The following is a 26,047-nucleotide window of genomic DNA, read 5'->3' on the forward strand; positions in this document are numbered from 1 at the left end:
CATGATACAAAGGAAAATTTATTTTATAAAGTTATAAACTCTGTGAACAAAATATAGACTTGATACTCAGAGGCCACAGTGCAGTTAATGTTGATTTATATATGGAATTTAGACTGTTTGTGCTAGCAAATCTTCCTCCAAGTTCTTATTTTTTTGCCTCAAAACACAACTCTCTATTATAGGCGTTTAATAGACAGCCTGCCAGTGACTTAAAGGAAGACAGAGTTTCATGAACATGAAAGGTTTTCTACTGACCCAGAATAAGATATTAGAATATCGCTTGCACATGGGATATGGAGTTGCATTAGCAAACTGAAAAGAAAACTAAGGAAACTGTACCACCCTAATGAACCAGCGGTATTAATTACCATTAACTATATACACTCAGTTATACAGAATATGCTCTAACAAAAAGTTTACATTTCTTCATTATCTACACTGAAGTGCAGACACAATGCACACCTCCACTGCCACACCAAAAATTACTTCTCTTTCATACACACTGCTTTCTGCATTTCCCAGGTTTCAAACACGCTGCTCCATAGCAATAAATCCCCTTTTCTGGTTGCATGCTTTTCATAAAAGCATCACGTTCACAAGTTTGACTCCTGGGAAACTGAGGAAAAGGTAATTTTACAAATCCTAGCTTCACCAGCATAGGAGAAACATATTCTAGCACAGATTACAGCAGTTTCACAAAGTGGACCTGCCACTTAAAAATACACATACTATATTCTTTCCTCAGAAGTCTCCACCAATTAAATATGAGCTCTCGTTTTCCACATTGCTCTCTGTTTAACTTCATCTGTTCTTATGAGGCTAGATTTTGCATCGGGCTTCAGACTGCAACGTCCAACCTGGAAAACAGGGATGAAATTAAATAATAACATTACTTCCAAGACAACTAAAGGAAAAGATGTTTTCAATAAAGACTGTTTGGAGGAATAGTTGCACTTTTCCTCTCATCCTGGGAAGGATAAAATGAGAAGCCTATGCAATTCCTTTAAGTACATTTATTCTTCAAAACATCCAATGGTACACAATTAGAAATAAGCATGAGTTTGCAGTCGAGACTCTACATTAATTAGAGAAGCCCATCTTTCTCCTTTATCTATTCTTAAAACAGGCTGGTTTTAAGCAGTCTTTCTTCTAAGACTTTATAATTGGGATTCACAAAAGCTATTCCAGGATCTAACTTTGATCTTTGTATTTAGAATCAGATATGGTAGTTATGCAATGCAATGGTCAGCAGTATCCAAAAACGCAAGCTTGATTGTTTTAACATGCTTCCAATTTCTTGTTTAAAAAAAAAAAAAAAAGTCAGAAGTACTTGGCTCAGACTGCCCCAGACCTGTTGCCTCAGTACAACCTGTGTAAAACGTATGCTACATTTCGCATGCGAAATCCTTACGGCACTTGAAATATTTTTCAAAAAAAAATCTGTACAGCAGGAGACAGAAACATAGTAGACCATAATTTTTACTTAATTTTTCAGTCAAGAAGCTAGCCATGAGTACAGCAGCAGCCTCCAAAAAATGCCTGAATTCCCACAATATGTTTTGCAATATTATTTCCCTCTAGTAGGCTAGAAATACCACAGTACCAAATACAAGATTCTTACTTCACTCTTAAGATATAAACATGAAATTGCTAAGCAGAAAGAGACAGTTTAAGTAAGTGTCACTTATTTGTACCTTTCTGACCTAATCAACTCTGACATTTGCAGAAGTCTCTAGAAAACATCCAACAGCACTGCTGGACTGCTTGAGTTAATGCAGCTTGCACAGACTGCTCTACAGAAACCAGCACTCAGAATCACCTTAGGGTGATGGGACTCTGCCTATGGCATGTTGCTTGTCCATAGCAAAGACTGTTTTTCAAGGCTTGGCAAGAACGTTCAGAATCACACTTTAATTCTGGATAGAGATGTAAAATGTGCAAAAAAATGTCACCTCAAGAAAAATAATACACCCAATGCTTTCATTTTGTTTTTTGAACACACAGCACTTCTTAATCAGACCTCTCTGTACATTCCCGATATCTTTATCTGTAAAAATAAAATCAGCATTACCAACTAGACATACAGTTTCTATGCCTGGATACCCGTTATTACCATCAAGTAAGTTTCCAAAGTTCAGTCAACCATGGGCTGAATCTTTAAACTCAGTCTTTTAGTTTTACCCTCTTAGTGCATCTGGAAGTTTATTTACCAGTCTAAATCCACCTATAACAGTAGGTCTTTTGCAATTCTCATCCTTGATTATACTTGGGGGAGAAAGAAAAAAAAAAAAAAAGCAGCCATCTAAGCCGATGTTTTAAAAAAAACATTTTGGACAAGTTCTACACTCTCTCAAAACTCCCACAACTATTGATGCAAGTGGCAAATCACTTCAAGAATATAAGAAAACATTCTTATGTAAGAACATACCAAAGAGATCTCTGGACTAGAAAACGGGGAGCTATCGAAGGATCGATTTTCTTTGTCCAGTGAATCATCTTCTTCATTTTTATGCGCAAATTTCTGCTTTAGTGCATGAGTTAGTAAAGCAACTGGATCCCAATCTGAACTCTGCCTTCTTCTGGGTCTAGAAAGAGGGGTACCTCCAGGTGACCTATAAGCACAAAGACAAAGATTATCTCCTGCCCTTATTCCTGTGCTGAGCAATCAAAAAAACAGAAAGATTAGCTTTTGTATACCTCCTATAAAATTTGATTACACAAGTAAAGCTGTTAATTTTACAGCAATTCACCAAACCAGATTAATAAAAGTAAACTCAACAACTTGTCAGTCAGATTCCTAGCCTGAAACCACAACTTGATGCTGTTCTGTAAAGAAAAACAGTATGAAATCAACAGGAAGTGCTCAAGTATTATGGTTAACGCAGAAAGTATAGTTTTAATAGCAGGTCTCTTTCATGAGTTACATTAAAGCAAACTAGTGGGTGGTTCCTACTGATACATTTAAAATCGAATTACGTCAAAAATGGATACAAACTTGCCTCAAACTTTCAGGTCAGAACAGTATGCCTTTTTCTGGTCTCACAAAAAAGAAAAAAACCTACCAAATCTCTCAAAGCTGTTACATTTAAAGTAACTATACTGGGGGGGGGAGGGAGAAACACACACCTTGTTTATGTCAAGGTGGCATTCAGGTGGCCATAAAGCCCCGTTTATAAATATCAGTCATACTTTAAATGAAGATTTATTATTAAAAAAAAATCATATTTAGCATAAACACTTCAAAGGCAGTTTTTCCTTTCAAGTGAGTACCTGAGCATCCAAATATGACATACATAAGCAAAAACTAGACAAGAATTAGAGAGCTTGTATTCGAGTTTAGAAAAACTGCTCTCGTTAAATTAAAAGCCAAAAAAAAAAAAAAGCAAGATCAAAACAGCACCTAACTCCCCGAACTCTAACATAAATATGGAAATTAGTGAGCAATCCAATAAAATAATTAATAAGAAAGCTTTTCTAACCATTTAGATCATTGAAAATCTAATAGCACAAATGTGAGCACTTGTAAAGTGCTATCTACAGGCCAGGGGGTTGTACCTAATACACGCTGACAGCAGTGAGCTCATTGCAAGGTCTGCAAGTTACAGCAGATTTCATTTAACATGAAAGCTGGAAGAATTGAGCCCACCCTTCATACAAAATCCCAGCTGACATATAAAGTGGTGCTCAGGTGGTGGAAACTAGGATCTTCAGGCTTCAGACTTATGAGAATAGAAGTCTTTCCCTCACAGTACACATGTTAAACTACTGTCAAAAGAGACTACTGTCTGAAAGATTATTATAATTTCTATCAGCATTATTCCCTCCAGCAATGCTATAAAAGGTCATGTTTGTCCAGGAAAGTGACTTAGGCCCAAGTACAGGAGGAAAGATTACAGATGTAAATTCATTTTTCATTTAAGCTCTACCTAGGCAACGCAGGTAGATGTCCAGATCCAGGAAGCATTTCAGATGCACACCTGTAATTTCCCACTAAATATGTCATTGGTCAACCTGAAATGTTTAGGAATGAGAGTTTTAAAAACCATCACTTTCCTTATTCACCATATATGGCATTCAGAAGCCTAAATGTGAAACCTATCCCTGAGCCAAATATCTCATAGTTTGATGCCATAATGCTAACCTACCTATCAGAAAGCCATATAGGTCTGAAAGACTAAATAGTCTAAAATGAACATGCAAAAAGTGACTTTTATTTTCAAGAATACCACAGCTCAGATTTTGTGTTAAAAAGACTAACAGCAAAATACGCAGGTGAAGCTTACACACAAGTTTACCTTAATGTACTTTATATTTCTTAATTTACTTGGGAAAATATGTCATCAAAAGCATACAGACATACTTCAGAGATGCATACAAATAATCTGCCCACACTTAGCACTAATTATTTTCAGGGATAAAGCTCATAGTTGAGAAAACATTTAACTAAAAGTCTAAGTTTTACTAGGTGAAATTCTTTCCACGTTAATAAATAATAGACACTCTTAAAGATTCAGTCGTTCTTGTTAATACATACATTCTTTGTCAACTCCGGAAGTTCAGAAAAAACATATGACAACCTCTATCACATCTAGCATTACAAACCAACGCCGATGAGAGGAGGCACTACACCTACAGTCATTAGTAAAGCATTTTTGTAAATGCACGTCAACCATGCTTAAAATCAAAACTGCAGACCATCAGAAATATTTATAATCTAAAAGAGACAACATTTATTTTAAGACTTCAAAGCTAAGACCAGAGTATTTTGGATATATTCACTGTTTACAATGTTTCCTCAGTGTTTCCAATGTGCCCTTTCACAGTGAATCCAAAAAAGTTTATTTATTCAGACCAGTTCCTGTGACTGCACATAAAACTCTAAGTGATCTTCAGATAGCCCCAGTCTCAAAAAAATGGGGGGGAAAGGGGGGAGAGAAGAGATTTGTATATCAATGCAGGACTAGTTTTAAATGATGCGAGATACAGCATTTCTAAATGCAACTTAAACCACGTCACAAGTATCTTACATTTCAAGCCGTGAACTTAAAAGTTGACAACCTAAGTTCGCCAGCAGTAGCTGCTTATTAAATGATGTTCTGCGCTGGTGTTCTTTGCTGCTGCTACTTCAATGCTCGATGCTTACACAGTATTAACTTCCTCTCAAATACATAATTAAACCTACCTCTCAATAGCTCTCAGCTGAACCTTGTTTAGGTCTTTCAAAACATCCATCATACTAGGAACGTTCTTTGTCCTCTGGTGATCAGCACTATCAGCTGTAGTTGAACCACTCTTTCTTGCAGCACGACGTTGTTTTATAAGTTCAATTGCTGAATTACTAGCATCTGCACCAGATGGTGCACCAGAGGGAAGTGGAGGAGGTGAAGGAATTACAAAGTGATTGTGAGAGACGGACAAGGGCGTAGAAGTCATTGCTGGCACTGGGTAAGATCCATCTGGGGTGCTGAATGTTTTAAAGGTTTCTGGATGTAATTCTAATAGAAAAACAGGGATTTTATTTGTAATAGTCACTAGTAGTACCTTAGTCATAAACAACATTAAGGAAAGTCTAGGACCACTCAATTTTAAGTTAAGATAAAACAGTCCTCTTCAAGCGCTTTCTTACCCACCTCACATACTATAGCACAGAAGAAAGTGATCGCACTTAAAACCATGAACAGTTTTGATTTCAAAGGACATATGAAATAACAGATCTGAGGGGGCTTGTGAGATCAGGATTTTCTCCATTTCTATCTTCCGTCTGTGCACTGGACAGATCAGGAACATGCAACGGCAAAGCAGCCTGCAAGGCCAGGTCATTCTCAGTGGTCTAGGGGTTAGAATAACCCAGATGAAGCAAAAGCAAAAATAACTACAAGTCACGTAAAACAAGACTAGCAAACTGTATACAGAACGCAATGGAGAACAGACAAAAGAAGAGCCAGCAGAACAGCTAACTGAAGCACAGAGGTCCCCGAGCTGTTACGTTCACATGGCACAATGCCACACTACCTCACACCAATTCAAATGTCGCAAACTGACCGGGCTGTGGTTGTTGAAAGTAAGACAAGTCAGGACTTCAAAACATCTAAGAGAAATCACAAGACATTTGATAAAAAGACTTAACAGACGGTTGGCTTTCTATACAAACTCCAATCTCTGATAGATGTGCCTAGCAGCCACCAGAGTTTTTGCTAAAGACTCGACTTCCTTACAATATGTTTTCCCTGCTTTGGTAACTTGTCCAAAACAGTACGAAAGAAAAAAGGGATAATTAATAGTCCATAACTTTTAAAGTAGTAATTGGTAGCCTACATTGTTACTAAGTTTCTCCACAAATAGGGAAATAAGTATAAAGATCACTTAGCATCAACTTCATTTGAAATGTACAAACAGGCCATAAAAAGAAGGAAATGAGAAAGAAAAAGCACAAATATTAAAAAGACAAACAAAATACCGTACTCTACAAATTTTGTTGGTTCCACTTCAGTTAAAGAAGGTACTTCTTTAGTGTCAGTTTCAGAGACACTGCAAACTGTGAACAAGAACTAAAGCAAAAAAAGAAATACTGGTTTGCTTCAAACCAAAGGGCTTACGTGATGGAATGTTTCCCAATGTCTGTGCAGCAACAATCGCAGCAATTTGAGCACGAAGAAAGGTTAACTCATCTTCAAGTGCAGAAATCTTCTGGAGTGCTTCTTGATCAAGAAGACTGTCTTTTTGTGTAGTGTTTTTTGGAACACTTGATATGCAAACTATAGATGGATGTAGGTCATGGTGAACTGTACTTTTTTCTTTTCTCCATAATTCAGTCCTAGAAAGGAACAAAGACTACAAAGTCACAAAGGAACAATTTAAAAGTTTCAGCCAGCAACGGAAACATCTGAAGACTACCAAAAAGATTAAACACTTGGACTCTGGCAATAATTATTCAGTGTTGGTTCAAGCAGGTCATCATCATTCATTCAGCAAGATATCAGATTTGCAACCTATTTAAAAACACATGTAAACTTTACACTTCAACTACTCATACCCTCAAAACATGTTTTAAATCTCTCTCTCTCTCTTAGCTCAAGTAAGATATCCATCATCAAAAACAGAATTTTCTCAGGGACAGATTATATATCCATTTCATGAAGTCATAATGTAGGACTGAGTTGCTACTATTCAATAACTATTAAATTGACACCATAAAAATGCATCTTCCTCCTCACCTCCTGAAACAGTAAGTACAAATTCAGGAAGCATCAGGTAATAATGATCTCTTAATTAGGCTTCACACATTTGAGTCATTCATCAACCTCTGCAAGATGAACACTGCATGCAGCTAAGAAGTTATAACCTTTCTGAAAAAAATATTTGAGAATAGTCATAAAATATGCTTTCAATCATGATTTTTAATACTCAGAAGATAAGGTTCTTATTCTGTAACTAATAACCACGTATAAACACAGACTGCTTTAGAAAACTGTGTTACAGATTTCAGGTTTTAATTCTAAAAATGCTTTCAAGTATGTGGCTGCAGAAATACTCTTGAAATATAGAATGGGGGTAAACTCAAGAAACTATCAGCATGAGATTATGAAACAACCAAACAAATGAAATTTCCTTTATTTATTTATTATAAATTGATCAATTTTTAAAGTAAACAAAATCGGGCCTTTTTCCATTATACGCATCATCATTTTATTCCAAGCCATACCTGCAGCATTGTTTTCTGACTTGCCAAAACCCCTTGCTTTTCACACTGACTCAAAAGGAAAATATATGGATTACAGTATTGTCTTTCAAAAGCATTCCACAGAGCCAGGGGAGAAGGAAAGAATGGAAACAACAGAAAAATAAACTTCCATGGATCTGTAGATTAGAGTGGCTAAAGAACAGCACAGGAAACACAAAACAGGTCACAGTTCCTTTTAACAACGTTCAATTTTTTCCAGTATTTTCCTCTTGCTGCAAAAAGCTTCAATAATTCAACAGTACATCTCAGGCATCATGAGAAAAAACATAATTGGTAATACACCTTCTCTAATAAAAAGGGTCACTCCAAATTGATTGCTTGTAGTTGTTTTTGTTTTTGTTTTTTTAAATCAGCAAGCAACACAAAGATCAAAGGCAAACACATGCAAATAAATATAAACTAGAATTTACATTATTCGGTATAGATGTAGTATAAGACAATATGAGTGTCCAAAGTTAATCTTTGTTCTGGCTCTCTGACTCACCATCTGATTTTGAATAGATCCTTTAGAGAAACAGTAAATCAACTTTCGATTTCTTTCTTCTCTAGCGAGAGAAAAGAGGGGGAAAAGAGACCTGAGTACTACATGTGTCTGCAAATTTCTGGATAACTTGTCATTTCACAGTATTTGCCATATTTTATCATTTTAAAAAGATTTTCCTTTAGCACTCTGTAAAAGCTAAAAAAAATACAGAGACAAAACAAACTATGTTCAAGGTAAATGTTAAAAATGAAGAAATCATATTTTTCTTTCCATCAGGCAACCATCGAAGTTTACACATGTAGCATTGTAGGAATCCAAATCAAAAGGAAAAATGTAAGTATTTTCCCTTCTGTTTTCCCTTTTGTAATGTTTATCACTACGTTTGTAAACTGAAATGAAATAGGAATAATCTTATGATATGCCATTAAAAATAAAATTCCCTTAAACTCCCTCTCTAACAAAATATTTTGTGAGCAAAACCACATATTAAAATATCAGTAACACATCTGACATGCTATCGAGAAGAGGAAAGAGGAAACTCAAGTTCAGAAATCTTTCAGAGAAGAACATCTGACATAGTAAGAACTTCCAGGTAAGCAGGAATTCCTGAAAACCAGAGAAAACTTCCAGAGTTTGTTTTACTCAACTCAGAAAGGGCAACAGAAAACAAATGGACAGGAGACGTGATCATGTCCTTTGAATGCACTTATTCTGCTGTTACTTGCCTAAATCTAGTAAATGCTTGTCCCTCATCACTTGCCACCCACAGGACATCACCAAGTGACGGAACTACAGGAGCCGGAGCTGCGCTTTGTTCATCATAATCCGATGGACTTAGCTCTTGAACAAGCTAGAAACAAACAAAAAATACAGGAGAAGAAACTGGACTCAGTACGCACTAAAAGTTTTGCCTGAGCAACAGAGAGTTTTACATATTGCTGTAAGCAAGTTGAAAATAGCAACCAGAAGGGATGTAACACTAGTTACACAAGCTAAAAAGAGCAGGAAAGCTGTCGCTACACTAAGGAAGTAGATATTTTAAATAGTTGAAGGGTATGTATAACAGTAAATTACTTACTTGAAAATAAGGTCTCGGGCAAGGCTCTAAAGAAAGAATTGTGCCAAGTCTACGAACAACACTTCGAGTAGGTCCATACTCCTTTCTTTGGCAAACAGATACGACCTAAAAATTAGAACATCTTTTGATCCAAAAAGCCAAAAAAAAGAATAAAAGCCTTCAGTTTCTATAAGCAAGATTATGAAATAATCAAATACCATATGTAATTAAATATGATGCAGTTAGGTTAACTTATATTTTCAATACTATTCTCAAGCTGATAATCCAAGAAGACCTATACTCATTTTAGCAGCATGAGCTTCTGAAAGACAACCAAGATACAGCTTGCACTCAGTATATCGTAGAGTGCCGCATGGCCCAACAAACAATTTAGTAGCTAGTAATATCTGAGATACAGACAAAAAAAGCACGTGCCTGAGTGACCCATATGCAAGCATCTACAGCACTCTGGGGGAAAATTAATAAAGAAATAAAGTAAGTTTAATGTACCTTAACCTGACACTTCCTTATGATGGCATACAGATGCTGGAAATGCCTTCTCAATGAGGTTGTTGAAGGAAGGCATGTTCTGATTGTACGACCGATATTGCCACTGAATCTACGAGTTTCCAAAAACATGGCCTGTCAACAAAACAAGACATACCTACAATAAAACCAGAAAATAACCATGACAGTTTAGTCAAAGTAGTACTGCTAGACCTAGTTTAGCAGTTCCACAGATGTAAAACAAGAATTTTCTCAGGACTGCAAGCTGCAGCGCTGCCTCACTACTGACGGTCATCAGTAAAGAGCTTACCTATAAAAGCACACCATAACATTAGCGCCTGACTGGTACTCCAGCAATGAACCTCTTTCACTTTCACACACAATACCTTTCACAGTCAAGCCTCCAAAAACACGAAATTAATTGTTACATAGCTTTTCATTTATAATGGCAAAACATTAACAGTTAAAACCACCGAATTCTTTGTCCTGAGAAAACTGAACTGACTGCAGTGACTGTATTAAAGCAGTGAGGTCACAAAAACCTACCTACAAGCAACACATGTGGCAAAAATGCACCCCTAAAGCTCTCCCCTACAGAGCCTCGAGCGCATAAAAGGAGCAAAACCCGGCCTCCCGCAAGCTTGCGGCGGCTCTGGGGCGACCCCTCCTCCTCCAAACGGCGGCGGCTGCCAACACACTGCCCGGTGCCCGCAGGTGCCCAGCCGGGGGGGGGGGGGGGGAAGGCCGCCGTGGGGGCTCACCTGGTGCGTCGCCCAGCCGAGGTACTCCAGCACCCGCCTGAGGAGATCCAGCACCAGCGCCATGGCCGGCCTCGCGCGCTGCGGGACGCAAGGGAGAGGCCGAGGTCACCGTCACCGCCCGCAGGTGCCCCGCGCCAGCCGACACCGTTGGCCAGGCCGCTGGGTGACGCCACCAGGCCCCAACCGCGCCAGGAGCCACCCGCCCCCTCCTCCTTCCGCGAGGGCCGCCAGTGGCGGAGGGGAACCCACACCCCCATCTTACCTCCCACCAACAGCTTTCCCCCCCCCCCCCCCCCCAATCTTACCTCCCACCAACAGCTTCCCCCCCCCCCCCCCCCCCGCTAACAGCCGCCTCTACCTGAATAAAACAGCCCCAGCAGCCTCCCCGCGCCCCGGCCCGGCCTCCAGGGCTGGGTGTTGGGCGCCAGGCAGCCAATCAGAAGCAGCGGCGGGGCGGGAGGGCGCCAATAGAGGAGCGAGGGCGAGCGACCCTCGCGGGGTGTCGGGAGGAGGCAGATTTGAATGCCGCGCGCCCGCTCCCCCCCTCCCCCCACGGCGGTTGAACGGCCCGCGTGGTCCGCGCCGAGCTCGGCGCCTCCGCGCGCGGCGGAAAGGGCGGCCGCGGAGCTCTGTGCTTGCTGGTGGCCGCAGCCCGCCCGGTGCTCGGGTCCGGCCGCGCGGCCGAGGGGCGACCGGAGCCCCGGCGGCGCTTTGCGGACGCCCCTTCCCCCCATCCGCGCCCGCAGCCGTGGCTCTGCCGTGCCCCGCGGTGTAGGCGTCTGTGGTCAACACCCGGGTGGTTGCTGCCGTTCGGAGGGACCTGGACGGGCTGGAGAGGTGGGCAGAGAGGAACCTCATGAAGTTCAGTGAAGGGAAGTGCAGGGTCCTGCAGCTGGGGAGGAAAAACGCCATGCGCCAGTGTTGGAGGTATGCGGGAAAAGGAGACTAGGGCATTACTCAGTCTTTCACAGATAGTTAACAAAACGTAGCCCTGGAGGAAGGAACAAGATGACACCAAAGTCAGCCAGATAAGGGAGTACCAAAATAAGCCGAGGAACAAAAACAGCTGATAAAGCAAAGAGAACTACTTGAACTAGGGGTAAACTATCCCAATTAGCATAGTAAAAAAGCCCACCCCCCAAAGCCCCTTCCCCATAGGGCTTGCCTAGTAGAAAAAGAGAATACTGTGACTTTAAACGAAGACGAGACCTAGCAGGAAGCAATGGGAACGAGGATGACTTAAGGTAGTTGTAAAATGTACTGGTAACTGTATGAAGTGTCGGCTGCGTAGTAACGAAGGTGTGCTAGCTTTGTGGAATTACCACCTAGCACCCATCTCTGCGCAGATATGAATTAAACAAATGATCTCGACTCGGTGCTTTTCGGCTCGTTGCACACTGGGTAAAAAGAACCCTTCTTTTGGGGCAACACCAGTACAAGCTGGGGGCTGACCTGCTGGAAAGCAGCTCTGAGGAGGAGGGCCTAGGTGTCCTGGTGGACAACAAGTTAAGCATAGGCCCTCAATGTGCCCCTGTGGCCAAGACGACCCATGGGATCCTTGGGGCTGCATTAGGCAGAGTGTTGCCAGCAGGTGGAGGGAGGTGATCCTGCCCCTCTCTACTCAGCCCTGGGGAGGCCACACCTCGAGTACCGTGTCCAGTTCTGGGCTCCCCAGTACAAGAGAGACATGGAGCTCCTGGAGTCCAGTGAAGGGCTACAAAGATGATGAAGGGACTGGAGCATTTCTCGTACAAGAAAAAGCTGAGAGCTGGGCCTGTTTAGCTCAGGGAAGAGAAAGCTCAGGGGGATCTGATCAAACTGTCCACGTATCTAAAGGGAGGGGAGGGTGTCAAGAAGATGGGGCCAGTCTCTTCTCCGTGGTGCCCAGTGACAGGGCGAGAGGCAACGGGCACAAACTGAAGGAACACACAGGCAGTTCCATCTGAACATGAGGAAAGACTTCTTTCCTGTGAGGGTGACAGAGCGCTGGCACAGGTTGCCCAGAGAGGCTGTGGAGTCTCCTTCTCTGGAGATACTCAAAACTCTCCTGGCCGCAATCTTGTGCAATATGCTCTAGAGGACCCTGCTTGAGCAGGGGGGTAGGACTAGATGATCTCCAGAGGTCCCTTCCAACCTCAACCATTCTGTGATGCGAGCTGGGACTGGACTGCCCCTTTCACTGGCAGACATGAATCCATTCAGTTTAAACGTATTTTTCATTGAGCAGTGTTTGGGTTTGCTTTGATAGGAGAGGGGGTTGGTATTTCAGCATGTAGCATGGAAGACATGACCTGTGCTCTGAATAATATCATGATCTCTCCACTGATGCCTCTGAAACGTCAACTTCAGAATGAATGGAATGAAAGGGATGCATGAAAGGCTGAGTGAAACTTCAACTTTGCATCTGTAAGTTATTCCATGGAAAGAATGAAGTGTTTACTGCTTCAGGAGTTTCATTATAGTAGGACAACTTAAATACTTTTCCTTATTTCTTTCCTTGTATGTTCATTTAAGATAGGGGGAAAAAAATCTAAATGTATGCTTTCTGGTGAGTATGTAATGTCATCAAAAATATTTAATTTCGTCAAAAATTGAATATTAGGATGGGTAGCACTTGTAACTTCACTTAGGACACTGAAGATAATCTAGTTTGCTCTCTTTCTGTAGCCAGAGCAATAAAAGAATGGAGGTTTTGGCTGTGTTAAATCAACTAGAGCATCTCTCTTCATACCCAAGGAACAGGGAAGTAATTGTTGAAGAATGTCTTTCTGGCCTTATCCTATTTCTGGAACATCCAAGCAAAAGTCCTGTATTCAGCTCTTCAGGTAATGAAGTGAAACTGCTTGGTAAGCTGTTAAAATTGTGTTACTGTAATGCAGTCATCTTACTCTTATTAAAGCTTCAAAACAATCCTTTCATTGAGAGAATACGCTGAGAAGCCTTTAAAGAAAAGTGTACAAGCACACAATGTTAGTAACAACTATTTCATATGTTAGTACAGAGAATGATGCAAGTTATTCTGTGTAAGAGAAAACAAAACAAACTTCAGTTCGTGTAATAAGAGAAAACAGTACTTAACACAGTAAACTCACTGGGGGCAGCAGGACATGATTGTAAATGTATCAGCAAGACCAGAGTTGTTTAGTTGGTAACTGGTATTACAAAAAGCATGTACAGCATACATACTAAGTGTGCACTGTCACGATAGTCTGCTAATGGGTTGTGGGCTAAATGGTCTAGCAGCTGCAGTCTGGAGGCCACTCCAGATGAGGGGAGAACCTCTAGAATACTTGCAGCATGCAGTAAGACCTGTGTTATCTTGTAGCATCAGATCAACCACGTTTGTCAATCACGTTGAAGAAAGGGAAGTAGTTTGTGGCCCTTGATGTTTTAGGTCTCTATCTGGTAAACTTCTGGCTAGTTCAGAGAACTAAAAAACAAGATAGCATGTGAGTTTCAATATACAAAGTACTCTTTATTATCAACCACTTGATAGGATCTGACCAAAGTGAACTCACTTCAAAAAAAGAAATCTGGCTTTGGATGCTATACTTGCTTTTAACGCAGTCTATGTAATTTTTATCCTTGCTTGTCAAAATTCCTGCTGTTTGCCGGAAGATAAATTAAGTCTTCAAGAAAGCTGATACTGAAACAAAGTAAGAGAGTGCTTCTGCTCAGAGAGAAAACATGGATATCTTTTTCCTCTAGATACTTAGCTACATGTTATCTGCTCATAACTATGAATTCTTTCAAAGATCTCATTGTAGTGTCCCTAATAAGACCTGTTTCACCAGAATTGGTAGGAAATATAGCATAGATCTGATGATTATTAGACATTCTTTATTCTTGTCGATAGGTGTATCTCAGTAGCCATTCCTAAACTATCCTGTCCTGCAACATTTAGTTGCAATGCAAGTGTTACCATCTCTTCTTGTAGTTTCTATTATGACTCCGTCACGTGGGTTGATCCTCTAAGACAAAATACAAAAAAATAGTTCCACTACATGCCTTAAGAGCATGTGTACTTTCTTCTCATCCACTCCTCCCACACCTTCTTATCCCTTTCACAAGGAGAGCAAAAATGTCAACTTCCATTTTTTCAGTTGCATTGAATAGGTCTGCATGTTCTCCTAACACTTACATCATATTTGCCTGCATGCTTTAAACTTAAGAGTGGGAAGAGAGGGAGACTGCTGTAATTGAGCTGTAAGGTGGAATACTTGGGGTACAGTACAAAGACAGCTGAGGGGAAACTGCAGAACTCAGCTATCTTTAATGACTGTATACATGAACTCTTTACATGCAGCTCCATGTACAAGGACTCATGTAATTACATTGCACTTAAGAGCATCAGCACTGGCAGCACTTTTTTCCATTACAAGGTGTAATTCCTGCCCACATTGCTGCACAGGGAAGAATTTACTGTACTTCTTTCTTTAACCAAAACTGAAGTCTGTCACCATTGTGGCTCTTCTTCTTCCTTAATAGCCATGGCATAAAATACTTAATTAGTGAAATTCTGAGGTGATGCCCATGTGGAAGATGATTAAAATAGTAGGAAGACTTTATATGATCTAGACATAAGACTTCCCTCTAACGTCAAAGACTGATGTCCTACACTTAAGGACTTCTGGAAGCTTGCTTTTGCAGTGATCCATGATACAGGCTGGGCTTTAGGTGATCATAAATGTGGTTGCTTACTATTAATGAAAGTACAGTCTTGGGTCTCCTAATGAGAGGGCATCAGCAGCACTATACCAGGTATTTTATTTCATTGTAATTTTAATTTCTTTTCAACTTAAGACTCCAACCTAGAGAAGTTCTGAAGAAGGCTATTCATACAGCATAAGGCAATCAAAGGAATTTTAAAATAAAATTAGTAGTGCTTTCTACTAGCAAAAGAAATTACAAGAAACTACGATTTTTAAATTGCTACTTTGATACTATGCTGACCAGAGGCAGAACTTGGTCCTCATTATTTGCAATAGTTTCATATTAACTAAAGTTTGTGTTCCCTCCTAATTAAATGAGGTAGTAGAATTTAAGTTCTAGCTGAACTCCTCTAACTGGAATTTGGTTTATAGTAGAAAGTTCTGCATTGCTCACATTTCTGCTGTGAGAGTTATTGTCTGAAAATAACATTCAAATTTTAAAAATGTCTTGCTCATGCAAGCATTTTATCTTTCAGAATTCCCTTTGCATTCTGCAATTATGACAAAATAATTTTATATTATGGAGAGACCAAAGACCTGAATAAAAGGTAAACAACTCAACTGAAGCTGACAGTTTTAAAGAAATATTGAAACTCACCAGTCACTACTAGAGTTGCAGTATCATTCAGAGAATGAAATGTGGAAACTCATTAGAAACTAATCAACTAGAACTCTGGCAATGAAACGGGAAATCAAATAACTCTCTCTTAACTGTCTTGAAGTAATTGATAGAAAACACAGACACAAGAGGAGAAGGTGGGTGGGCAGGCAAATTAACTTGTGAGCTTCCTGTAATATGTAAGTATTCTTAAGGTCAGCTGGACAGGCCTTTCTGTAATACTGACAAATTTTATCATTTGGGTCTTACACTAAATGGCTTCATAATGACTTTTCTGACCATCTATAAAAGATGTTGAAACCACTAACATGGATTAAGCCCTTGCTGGCAGATTAAGATATTTAAGAAGCTGGAAAGAAACAAAATGATTGAAAAAAATAAACCTTTATAATAAGTATAAAATACTGGCTAGAGGTTAAGAGTAGACCATGCTGCATCAAATTAATTTATCAGTGTGCAGTGTTCCACTGTCTGATAAACAGCATTTTGACAGAATAACCTCCTTATTTCCTGTGCCCTGAGACTTCTTTATTCAGAAATGGTCTACTTACACATCCTTTGACAAAATTTTCTTTGAAGGTGCACTATAACTTCTCTGAGCTGATGTACATTGCAAGTATCTTCACACTTTCTGCGTGATATACAGCATGAAGAAACATCATGTCTTTTAAACCAATTACTTTCAGGAATGAGAGGTATGAAAATAAAACCAGGAATAGCAAGAGGGCATAGTGGAACACGGTTCTATTTCTTACAAAGATTTGTAAGAAATAACTAAATAGAAGTTGAGATTTTTTTTTTTGTTATCAACTCCAAAACTAATGCTTCAGCACTTATCACATTGGGTCCTTCAATGTAGAGTAAATTTTTGCTGTCTTGTTGTAATTAGTAAGAAAAAACATGAAGTTACCACTTGGTTCTTCTGAAGTAGTTGTGTGACTACTGTGAACAGAAGTGCTCAGCGCATTCTGTAAGTCTTTTGCTAGAAGGTAAAAACTGTTGTTGATGCATCTGCAGGGGTGGGGGGGGAAATCCACTCTGGTACTTATGTAAGCTCTTTAACTACATTTTGAGATAAGCAGTTCATTCTGACTCATTGCTAGCCAGTAATGAATCAATTTCTGAATCTGCTTCATCTCTGCATGTATGGTTATGAAGCTCAAAGTTTTCCCTGCGGTTCAGAGAAAAATCAGACATTCATTTCTTCAGTAGGCGGGGGGAGGGGGGGGCGGCAGCGGAATCCAGTAGTTACACAATTCCAAACCAAGAAAGGGAATTAAAGTCTTACATTTATCTACATCCCAGAAGCAATCAGCAGCATTACCATAAAGGTGGACAGCTACACCTGATTAAGTCTTTGCTGTGATGGTGCTTACTGGAACATTCAAAAGAGCAGCAATCTTCTAGCTTTAATATACCTCCAAAAGTAACTTTTGAAAGGCTGCAGTTCAACACTACCCATAATTTCTCATCTCCTTAAAATTCTTTTTGTAAAGAGATGCTACAGGCCCCATCTATGCTGTGCAAGCTTACACAAATGCTCCAAGTTAGTATGAGCTACCTTCAGTTCCAAAGCAGTTTGCTTTTGGTGCAGGTATAAGCAAACTAAATTGCTTCAGTCCTGCAATTACTTTAGAGAAGCCTGCCTTTTCCTAGCTTTGATAGAACTACCTGCAGCTTCTGGTATCTGATTGTGTTGACAGGTTGGCCGTTTGCTTGAGCATTTAAAGTCTGCTGACTCTACACCAGCCAGGAAATATCGCATCTTCCAAATCAGCTGTAAACTGAAGCTCCTCCCAAAACTAGGTTTCTGTTCTGTAAAGATAGGTTTCCCATCTTTAATCAGCCTCCTCCTCTTAACATATTTGCCTGCAACTCCTCAACTTGCTGAAGCTCTGAGATAAAAATGACAACCGTCTCTTCTGATTATACGTTAACTGTTTTGTAGTGCAGTGACTTATGCCGTAATATCTTGAAGGATTCTGATTCAAAAACACCACTATTTTGATTTTAGTGAAAGTTATCAAGTAAAAAAATTGATTTTAAACTTTGAACTGGACGTGAGTCCCAGATCAACAAGAAGGAAGTGTTGTACTGAAAAAGAATGCTTCTCCAAAAGGAAGCGTTTGTGTCAAGCGTGTTACCTGAGGACATTAAAAATATAGATAGAAGTTTGGTATTTACTTGGGAGTTCCAGGAAGCGGTCAGCGATTCTCTTGCTAAAGGCTGTTAAGCTGAAGTGTATGAGAAATGTATCCTCAATGTTTTAGCCAAATTATTACGACCATCTGCCAAATAGATGAATAAGTGTAAAAGCTGCATGATGAAAGGAGGCCACTGATAGAGTCCCACAAGGTTCTGCCTTGGAGTCCATGACAATATGAATGATCTGGAAAGGATTAGCTGACATTTTGAAAAAGGCTATGCAGAGCAAGTCAGCACAAGGATTGACGATGAGTACGTTTGGTAAAGTAAGACATTTGGTAAATCCAGTGCAGGTTAAAGGAATGTATGTTAAGACAAGCGGTCCCAATTTTACATTCACAACAGTTGGCTGCAAATTGGCTTCCACTAGGGAGTCATTTTGAATAGTTTTATGAAAAAGTGAACTTAGTAGCAGTAAGTAGCAAATGAAATTAGAATTACTAAGAAAGTAGCAAAAAAGGAAACATGCCCCTGTAGAAGAGAGAGTTGCATCCCCACTTTGAACAATGAAGATGAATACCTATCACCTGAATAAGTTCCATTTCAGCCTGGAAAAGACAAGAGGTAAAGAAAGGAGAATATATAAGGATCAAATGACATTACCAAAGCAGTCTACCAGATTTCTTCAGGCTTTCACTGAGGAAGAAAGCTTTTACATATATATGTATTGTTAGGCAGGGACCATCTTAAGACCCGCATGACAAACCAATTTTAACTAGACCTAGATGATAGAGACTATTTGTTCTAAGGTTAGGGTAGTTAAAGTGTATCTTGCTCCTACTTGTTACTTACAGACTGATGTTAGAGTTAGCTCTATTAGGATAACATTGGCACTGCAGCCGAATTTATCTGGAACAAAACCTTTTCTTGCATTTTCTGATTTAGCATACATGAAGTCTGTGTGATCAAGCTTCACTAAAGAGTCAAGGGAAGCTCTGCCAGAAGTCAAAGAAAAAAAATCACTTTTACATTTCAAACAGCTATCAAAAGATGCACTGTACATGTAAAAGCAGATATTGCAACAGAGGTATGGCTTGCTTAAACCTCCTCAAGCATAAGGCAGAAGGATTTACTTATTGGCAGCTACTAATGAAGGGCAAATGTTAATTCTATTCCCCTTTCTACAGAGATGCTGGCAAGCCAGTGGAATTTTAAATACAATTTCTCAAATATTGTTAGGATTATTGACAGTATGTGTTTTTCTGCCTTCTACCATTTATTTTTGCTAGAGCAGCTGGTTAACTACTCCTTAACACTAAAGCAAGTAAGGGGGCATACATTATACCTGTATAGAATACAAACACAAGTCTATAAAAGATTTTTTTTTAAACATTATGTCATTCCAGTGGATAAACTATTACACTGTTAACTCCATATAACATACTAAGATGCACTACAGCTATAGCAGTCTGAGAAAGAAGAATCTAAGTAGTCTTATTTGATTAGCTACAGTTCTTCCTCCCCTGGACTGTAACTAAAACAAAAGCTTTCAAGTTACCCAAGTGCCTGGGGATGCTAAAAAGTGCCCTGCCTTTAACTTATAAGCTAATACCCATCTATTTAGATATTTTGTGTGTAAATAATTCTAGATACAAGTTCTATATGTCAGCTTAGAAAAGCTTTAGCATTTTTATAAGGTGAGATGCTCAAGTTGAAAAACTGATCACTTGGTGGGTCTCACTTGCTTCACTTTACTGAGCCAACAAAAAAAAAAATGCTCATGCAGTATTTCATATTCCATCACATTAAGTTCTCCATCCATTGTTAGCTTCCTGGTAGGACTAAATACAAAAACATTAAAAACAAGTCCTAGAGTAAGGTATTAGGAAAGCTAAAAGGTTGTCTTCTCCATAGACAACCATGTACCTGAAAGGAAGATGTGTCTTAACATTAAGCATATAAAAACAGGGTAAGTTCCAAACGTGAATATACTTACTGATCTTATTTCACAAACTAAAAGCAGCTTTTAAGAAAACTTTTCGTTTTTAAAAATTTCTACAATTAGGAGGGAAGCATAGTTTAAGCTTATAAACTCAACTCTTTATTACTGGCCTCTACAGGTTATGCACAAAAGTCTTCAGAACTTTTCTTGCTTCTCAGCTATTTAAGTTCATGTAAAAGCACAATTCAAAAACTTCAACCCAATATGCTTTATAGCTACACTGCTATAAGTGTCCTTTTTCTGGTAATTCAGGTATGTTACTGTCATCCTTAGCATTCTGGATGTTAAAAGTGCACCTACCAGTAAATTTTGTGGGTTTTTGTTTTTCAACTGTAGACTAACTTTTGCTACAAACATATTAGAAGCACAATTAATAATAAATTACTGTGGAAGAGAAGACAGAGTCATTTCCCACACTTTTTGCCAGCTTAACTTTTACTCTCAAGTTAAAACTTCAGATTCACACATTGTATAAAGTGGAATACTAGAGGAACGTAATTTCAGAGCACTGTGATGGAATTCAAACTTTATAGAAATGTTTAGTATATTCAGGATATTTTAGTGATTCAGTTTCTGAAATATCTTGCTTTGTTTTTCTCTGTTTTTTTTCCAAATTTCATTTAAGGCTATAAATGTGGTAGAAAACTTACTCCTGCCAGATAATATTTCCCTGAAAAGTCCTTATAAAGAAATTAAAAAGTTAAGTTCATAAACTGGAACAAGAACTGATACAAAAGGAAGCTGGCTTAATTCTACCACAAATTTCTTGACTAAAGCATTCTACTGGTGACTGAGCTATCAGATAGCTGAAACTATAACCCCTGATGGCTGCGATAACACCATTTCATTATAAAATCTTAAGCACTTTACAAATGGAAAAGTCTTTTAGTGACAGTGTAAATCACTAGGTATTCATATTCACATGACTGATCTGTTCTAGACATAAGTTACAGGAAATAAGCTGCTCTTAGGTTGTTTTGCAGTATCTGTACAAATAGGGGGGAGAGCTCCAGTTTTCAGATCTGTTGGAGGTTTTCAGCCACGGTAGCTCGGAAATAAGTTTCAAAAACTCACATTGCAGAAGGAAAAATAATACACTTGAATCTCACTTGAGTATTTATATACATACGTATTCCTCAGGCTAGAGGGATATTTTGCTCTCAAAGACAGAATTCAAGCTGCTCTGGCATGACAGAATGATAATCCTGGTTTAACTTTATCATTTCATCACACTGTGTAAATGTGATCCTTGTGAACTAGTTGAAGTAGGAGATAATATTATGCATAACTGCTCACACATGAATAAAACTGTCCAGTCACAGCTCAAAAACATTTCTAACAAAACAGCAACACAGATTTAGTAGTCTGTTTATAAAATAAATGATCCTCCAAGATTTCAGGTGTGCAGAGCTGTAAGTTTACTTCAGAATAAAACACAGACATAGGGGAGAATCAAAACTTTTAGAGTTGTACTTGACCATATATTTGGACAAAGCAGAATTACACTGCATATAACAAACAGTAAAATTTCTTAAAAGTTGTTACAAATATTTTACTTTCTACCTGTACGATCATTAACATAGTTTACTATATCAAGATTTCTAAAGGCTTAAAACAAAAACAATCCCTCTAAACTACTTTCCAACAGTAAAATTTAAGTAAAATGCTTACATTCATTTGACAACAAAAAACATATTAAAAATGCTGTGTGGGTGGTGCAAGGGCTGCTTTTTCAGCTAGTACTTTTTTCCAGGGTTATTCCTGTGGAGAGAAAGAAAAGAGTTTTGTAAATTGTCAGGTACAGAGCTCCAAAAATCTTGTAAAGTGATTTTTCATATAACTCTTTCGGATACTGCAAAGAAAACCATCTGCAGTTCACTAACAGAACTGGGTACCTTTTCTTCTTTACGCCTGTCCTTTTCTTCATTGTTCTCCATTGTTTCTTCTTCATCTTCCACAATCCCATCCCCTTGGTATTTGTCGTGTGTCCACTTCGGACTGCTACCTGACTTTTTGAAGTTAAAACGCCCTCTGCCACGCTGGAAAGTACCACGGCCTCTTCCTCTTTTGGCCCAATAATCTACACCATCATCTCTGTCATCATGCTACAATAATAATGCAAAGAATAAGGTTAAAACACTGATGTACCTCTTAAATGTTGGTATTCCATATAAAATATAGACTATATATACAAAAATGATCTGAACTGTTAGAAAACCATTGATCATAATCTATAGATTACATTACAAAGGATGTCTTTATAATCCATAGTGCTACAACCAAACATACCTTCCTAAAGTTTTTCTAAGAACCTTTACTAGCTGTGGGTCTACTCAAATTCTCATGGCTGAGGGTAACAAACTAGTTTTCTTACAACTGAGGATAACAGCGACAGATAAGTAGGTTACTCACTAGTTCTGGGCAGTAATTCTGTGTCTTCTGCTCTAGGAACGTGCTTCTAAAATATATTATTTTACTGTAATAGTGCAGAGATTCAAGTGTTCTTTATACTTATTAATGAAAGATAACAGAAGGCAGTATTCAGAAACCCTGCTTCACCCACGCACAGCGGGGCAAATGGATTTCAAACTAGCTATTTAAATTTGACATTAATAAGTAAAAGTTGAGTTATACTGGTTAATAAGCTTAAAGTTTGCCACCTTGCTACCAAATATAGCCTTTACACACCTTAATAATGCACTGAACGATTGTCAGATTTATACGAACACTATCGATATTCAAGATGCTTATATTTAGAAGGGTGAGGGACACTTGCTTCAATTTCTACTTTTTAATTTGTGATTTAGAAAGAAATTTGAGCTGTAGTAAATAAACCTTCAAAAAGGTGTAGAATGTATTAACAGTAATATATTTTAAGAATAGTTGGTTTTTTTTTAACATTTAAAGTGAGATGAGGAAAAAAAAAATCAGCTACGGTTAGTTAATTCATTTGTTCTAGCTATTATATGAGGACTTCCTAAAGAATATATCATCACATCTCCTTCCAGGTTTATGGGTTAGAAAAGTTGATTGTTAGTTAACTGATTTGAAAGAAGAGAACTAGCTTTTTCACAGCATGAAAGCAGAACATATTGACGTAGAATGTTTTGAACACATACTATGAACAATAAAACTCCAGTGGTATGACATTCTTTACGACTAGGTATCAAGTAATTACTTTAGTCTTCACATTACTTAGTGCAAGAATGTGCACTAAGGTTGCCAGTGTAATTTAAGAAAATATATTATTTAAATATAAACACATTTGAGAGCTCTTAATTTGCATCCACCCTACTTGTTAAGGTATCAAACAGCTTTACAATCCTGTACGTTTTCAATAACACAGCTTCTCCCTCATACCACCTTGGTAAAGTTCTTCAGTAAGGACAGCTATGAATCTACGACTTTACATAAGGATCATACAACAATTTCCAGCATCTGTTCAAGTATAAAATAGATAGTTATAGGTTAAGAAGAATTAAGTTTAAACTTCTGATAAGAAAGTGTTCTTAACGTTAAGACAAAGCAAGCTGTAATTCCCAGGTTTCCTGTTCAGATCGATACAGGTTTTAAAGTGCCTTTTTTTTGGATATTCTGTTTTACATAACCAAAATTTCTGGTTTAATGCATATAGCTGTATTCTAGTACTGTAAGTATTTGCTAGTGGCAAATGCTTGAAGTTCAAAATATTTTAATTCTACTATATACACACACACACACTATATAACTTCCTTCTGAAACTATCACTGGAGCACTTCTTGTATAAACATTCTGACTATAATCACACTCTTTCTTGGATTACCTGCTAACATATTTAAGAAAAATGGATGCCACAGGAGAAGGTCTGATCTTCACTATTTAACCTTTTCTCAACAGTAAAACAATCTTACTTAGCTTGTATTGTTAGGAAAGTCAACTACAACAGAGGCTACCTACTCAGTATACTAAGCTACTTACTGGGTAGTTACATTGACAGCCCTCCTTTCATTATCAAGATGGAGGGGCAGGGGAGTCTTCGCTTGTTTGTTTTCTTTTTAAATGACCATCACACTATTTAACTGAGAGCAGCAGGGCTGCTAATATCAGAGACAACCCACATCCATCCACAAATACTGTCAGCTTTTCCTGATCTTTCACTTCTGCAGATTTCCAGACAGAAGAATACGAAGATTTGAGTGCCATTTCGAAATAAATCCAGGAAAGCAAACAGTGCAAGTCTGTTTGGTTTTAAATTTGTTTTTAATAATTTAGTCCAAGTCTACCTTCTTCCCCACCTCACTGATGAAAAGGAGTTCAAGGAACACATTCCATCTCAAGCTTCAGTTAGTGCCAGTCTGCCACAGAAGGGTGCAAGAGAAGCAGAATCTGATACTACAGAAATCCCGATGCTCTTATTTTTATAAAACTAAAATCATTGACAGCTACAACCACAAAAGTATCAAGAGGGCAGAAACAATCTCCTTAACATCATATGTAAAATGCACTTTGAGAAAACAAACGCATGCATTAGAGAGAGTTCTCCACACCCACCAAGAAGTACTTCTTGCTTTTTGGGGTATATTCAGGATCCCATTCCTCTTCTTTCGGTCTCTTTTGAAAAGTAGTATTTGAATTGCTGGGACCAGTATTTGTTCCAGCAAAAACTCCTCTGGCTCTTCCTCTGCCCCTAATTCGAAACTGATTAACGAAAGTGTTATTTAATCCATTCACATAAAGCCACAAAGCAAAAATCCAAGTTCCGTATTACTCAAAATGCTTTTTCTCTTCTTAATTAGAACATACCTAATTAAATCAAGGTAATATGCGAATTTTAAAACTAAATAATGTATTTAAGCATTCCTTTTGAGATAACAATTCTCTTAAGCTTAAAATCTGAAACACATCTATCAAGTTTTGGTATAAATTTACCCACAACCACCAAAAAGAAATCTCCTTTGACTCCTGGCAAAACAGTCTGTTGCAACAAAAGGTCAGAAGACGACTTCTGAAGCTTTTTACAGATAAAAATAGCTAGAAAAATTAGATTTAAGAAAGGGGGGGGAACCACAGAGATAAAACAAGAGCCTGTCATTTATGGAGTCATTCAGTCCTATCTGTTATGAGAATGTATTTCTAAAATAAACATGTACGAACAATGCTAGAATAAGTGTGTCCACTCGGTGTTATTCATGAAATGTTCTCAGCTGAGCTTCAACCACATACTTCACTCATTTGAAACTTAATTTGGTTTAAGTGCCTTATTAGAAAATACATATGATATGAAGAAAAGGACACTTGGAGTAAAGTTAAGTGTCTTAAATGTGCTTCTTTGCAATAAATTAACAGGATGTTAAAATATTAAGTTAAAAATTAGTCTCATAGCAAAGAAAACACTTGATTCAAAATACACTGAAAAGTAATATATTCAGTTTCCTCTGCATGTAAATCCTTAGCTTGTAGAAAACATTAACAGTTTATCTAGATAGCCTCCATTTGAGAGGAAAAGAAAGCAGTCTCTCTTGCCAAGCTACCCTAAAACCTGTAATTACTAGAGAATATGCTTTCCATAACCAGCCTAGTTAAAGGTCTTCAGATGTAACTATACAAAACAGTATGACTAGAAATTAATTTGGAAAAAATAGGCACGTCCATAAACATAGATGGAACTAACTCACCTGGAAGGAGTATAATGCATACCTGCTCCCACTCAATTCCAACACTTCCCCCCACCCCCCGCCCCACCCAAGCATAATTTACCCAAGACAGCTTTAACAGTACTTTGAAATAGATTACAAACAGTCCAGTAAAGAACTCACATGACCTATCGATATACTAAAGGCAAACTAAAAAAAGAATTGTTTTAAGAATCATTTAGAAAGTGACACATAAATGCCTAAAGAAAAGCTACAAGAAAGGAAAAAAAAAAGTTTGATTTCCAGTAGCTTTGGAACTTTTACAAAATTAGGGCATAAAGAGTAGTATTGCAGTAGGCAAAAAAAGATGTAGAAACAAAGTGATAACAAGACCATTAAAAATGAGA

General features: G+C 38.4%; 3 protein-coding genes across 50 annotated transcripts in view; 1 reads left to right on the plus strand and 2 right to left on the minus strand.

The window, feature by feature from the left end:
* MTFR2 (mitochondrial fission regulator 2) lies at window positions 1-11,494 on the minus strand. 9 transcript variants are annotated; one of them, XM_068938458.1, is made up of 9 exons: window positions 11,371-11,494; window positions 10,551-10,628; window positions 9,793-9,946; window positions 9,304-9,408; window positions 8,951-9,075; window positions 6,597-6,814; window positions 5,183-5,495; window positions 2,429-2,612; window positions 1-857 (listed from the first exon to the last, which is right to left on the minus strand). In XM_068938458.1, the coding sequence occupies exons 3-9, from the start codon at window positions 9,919-9,921 to the stop codon at window positions 759-761; spliced, it is 1,173 nt and encodes a 390-aa protein (XP_068794559.1). In that variant the 5' UTR covers window positions 9,922-9,946; window positions 10,551-10,628; window positions 11,371-11,494; the 3' UTR covers window positions 1-758. The 9 variants fall into 9 exon arrangements, with proteins under 9 accessions (XP_068794559.1, XP_068794553.1, XP_068794550.1 ...); XM_068938452.1 differs by having other exon boundaries at window positions 9,793-9,924; window positions 11,371-11,485; XM_068938449.1 differs by lacking the exon at window positions 11,371-11,494 and adding an exon at window positions 10,909-10,994 and having other exon boundaries at window positions 9,793-9,924.
* LOC138066753 (uncharacterized) lies at window positions 11,055-25,166 on the plus strand. Of its 3 annotated transcripts, XM_068938463.1 has the most exons (4): window positions 11,305-11,477; window positions 12,900-12,956; window positions 13,218-13,396; window positions 24,174-24,552. In XM_068938463.1, the coding sequence occupies exons 1-4, from the start codon at window positions 11,407-11,409 to the stop codon at window positions 24,218-24,220; spliced, it is 354 nt and encodes a 117-aa protein (XP_068794564.1). In that variant the 5' UTR covers window positions 11,305-11,406; the 3' UTR covers window positions 24,221-24,552. The 3 variants fall into 3 exon arrangements, 1 of the variants encoding a protein (XP_068794564.1); XR_011140223.1 differs by lacking the exon at window positions 12,900-12,956 and having other exon boundaries at window positions 11,055-11,387; window positions 13,218-13,375; window positions 24,174-24,560; XR_011140222.1 differs by lacking the exon at window positions 12,900-12,956 and having other exon boundaries at window positions 11,099-11,477; window positions 13,218-13,375; window positions 24,174-25,166.
* BCLAF1 (BCL2 associated transcription factor 1) overlaps window positions 21,423-26,047 on the minus strand; it is a 27,481-nt gene continuing 22,856 nt past the window's right edge. For 27 of the 38 annotated variants that reach the window (XR_011140219.1, XR_011140221.1, XR_011140220.1 and 24 more), the window contains 3 exons: window positions 24,559-24,705; window positions 21,924-22,133; window positions 21,423-21,789 (listed from right to left, as the gene is read on the minus strand). Coding sequence is in view for 34 of the 38 variants with exons in the window: in XM_068938422.1 (XP_068794523.1) it covers window positions 21,784-21,789; window positions 21,924-22,133; window positions 24,559-24,705 (363 nt within the window). In the remaining 4 variants the exon portion in view is untranslated. Of the gene's footprint in view, window positions 21,790-21,923; window positions 22,134-24,558; window positions 24,706-26,047 lie in introns of those variants that run through there. The other 11 variants (XM_068938423.1, XM_068938397.1, XM_068938420.1 and 8 more) reach the window with 2 other exon arrangements.

The sequence above is a fragment of the Struthio camelus genome, chromosome 3 (genome assembly GCF_040807025.1).
Source record: "Struthio camelus isolate bStrCam1 chromosome 3, bStrCam1.hap1, whole genome shotgun sequence".
In the NCBI taxonomy this organism is placed as follows: domain Eukaryota; kingdom Metazoa; phylum Chordata; class Aves; order Struthioniformes; family Struthionidae; genus Struthio; species Struthio camelus.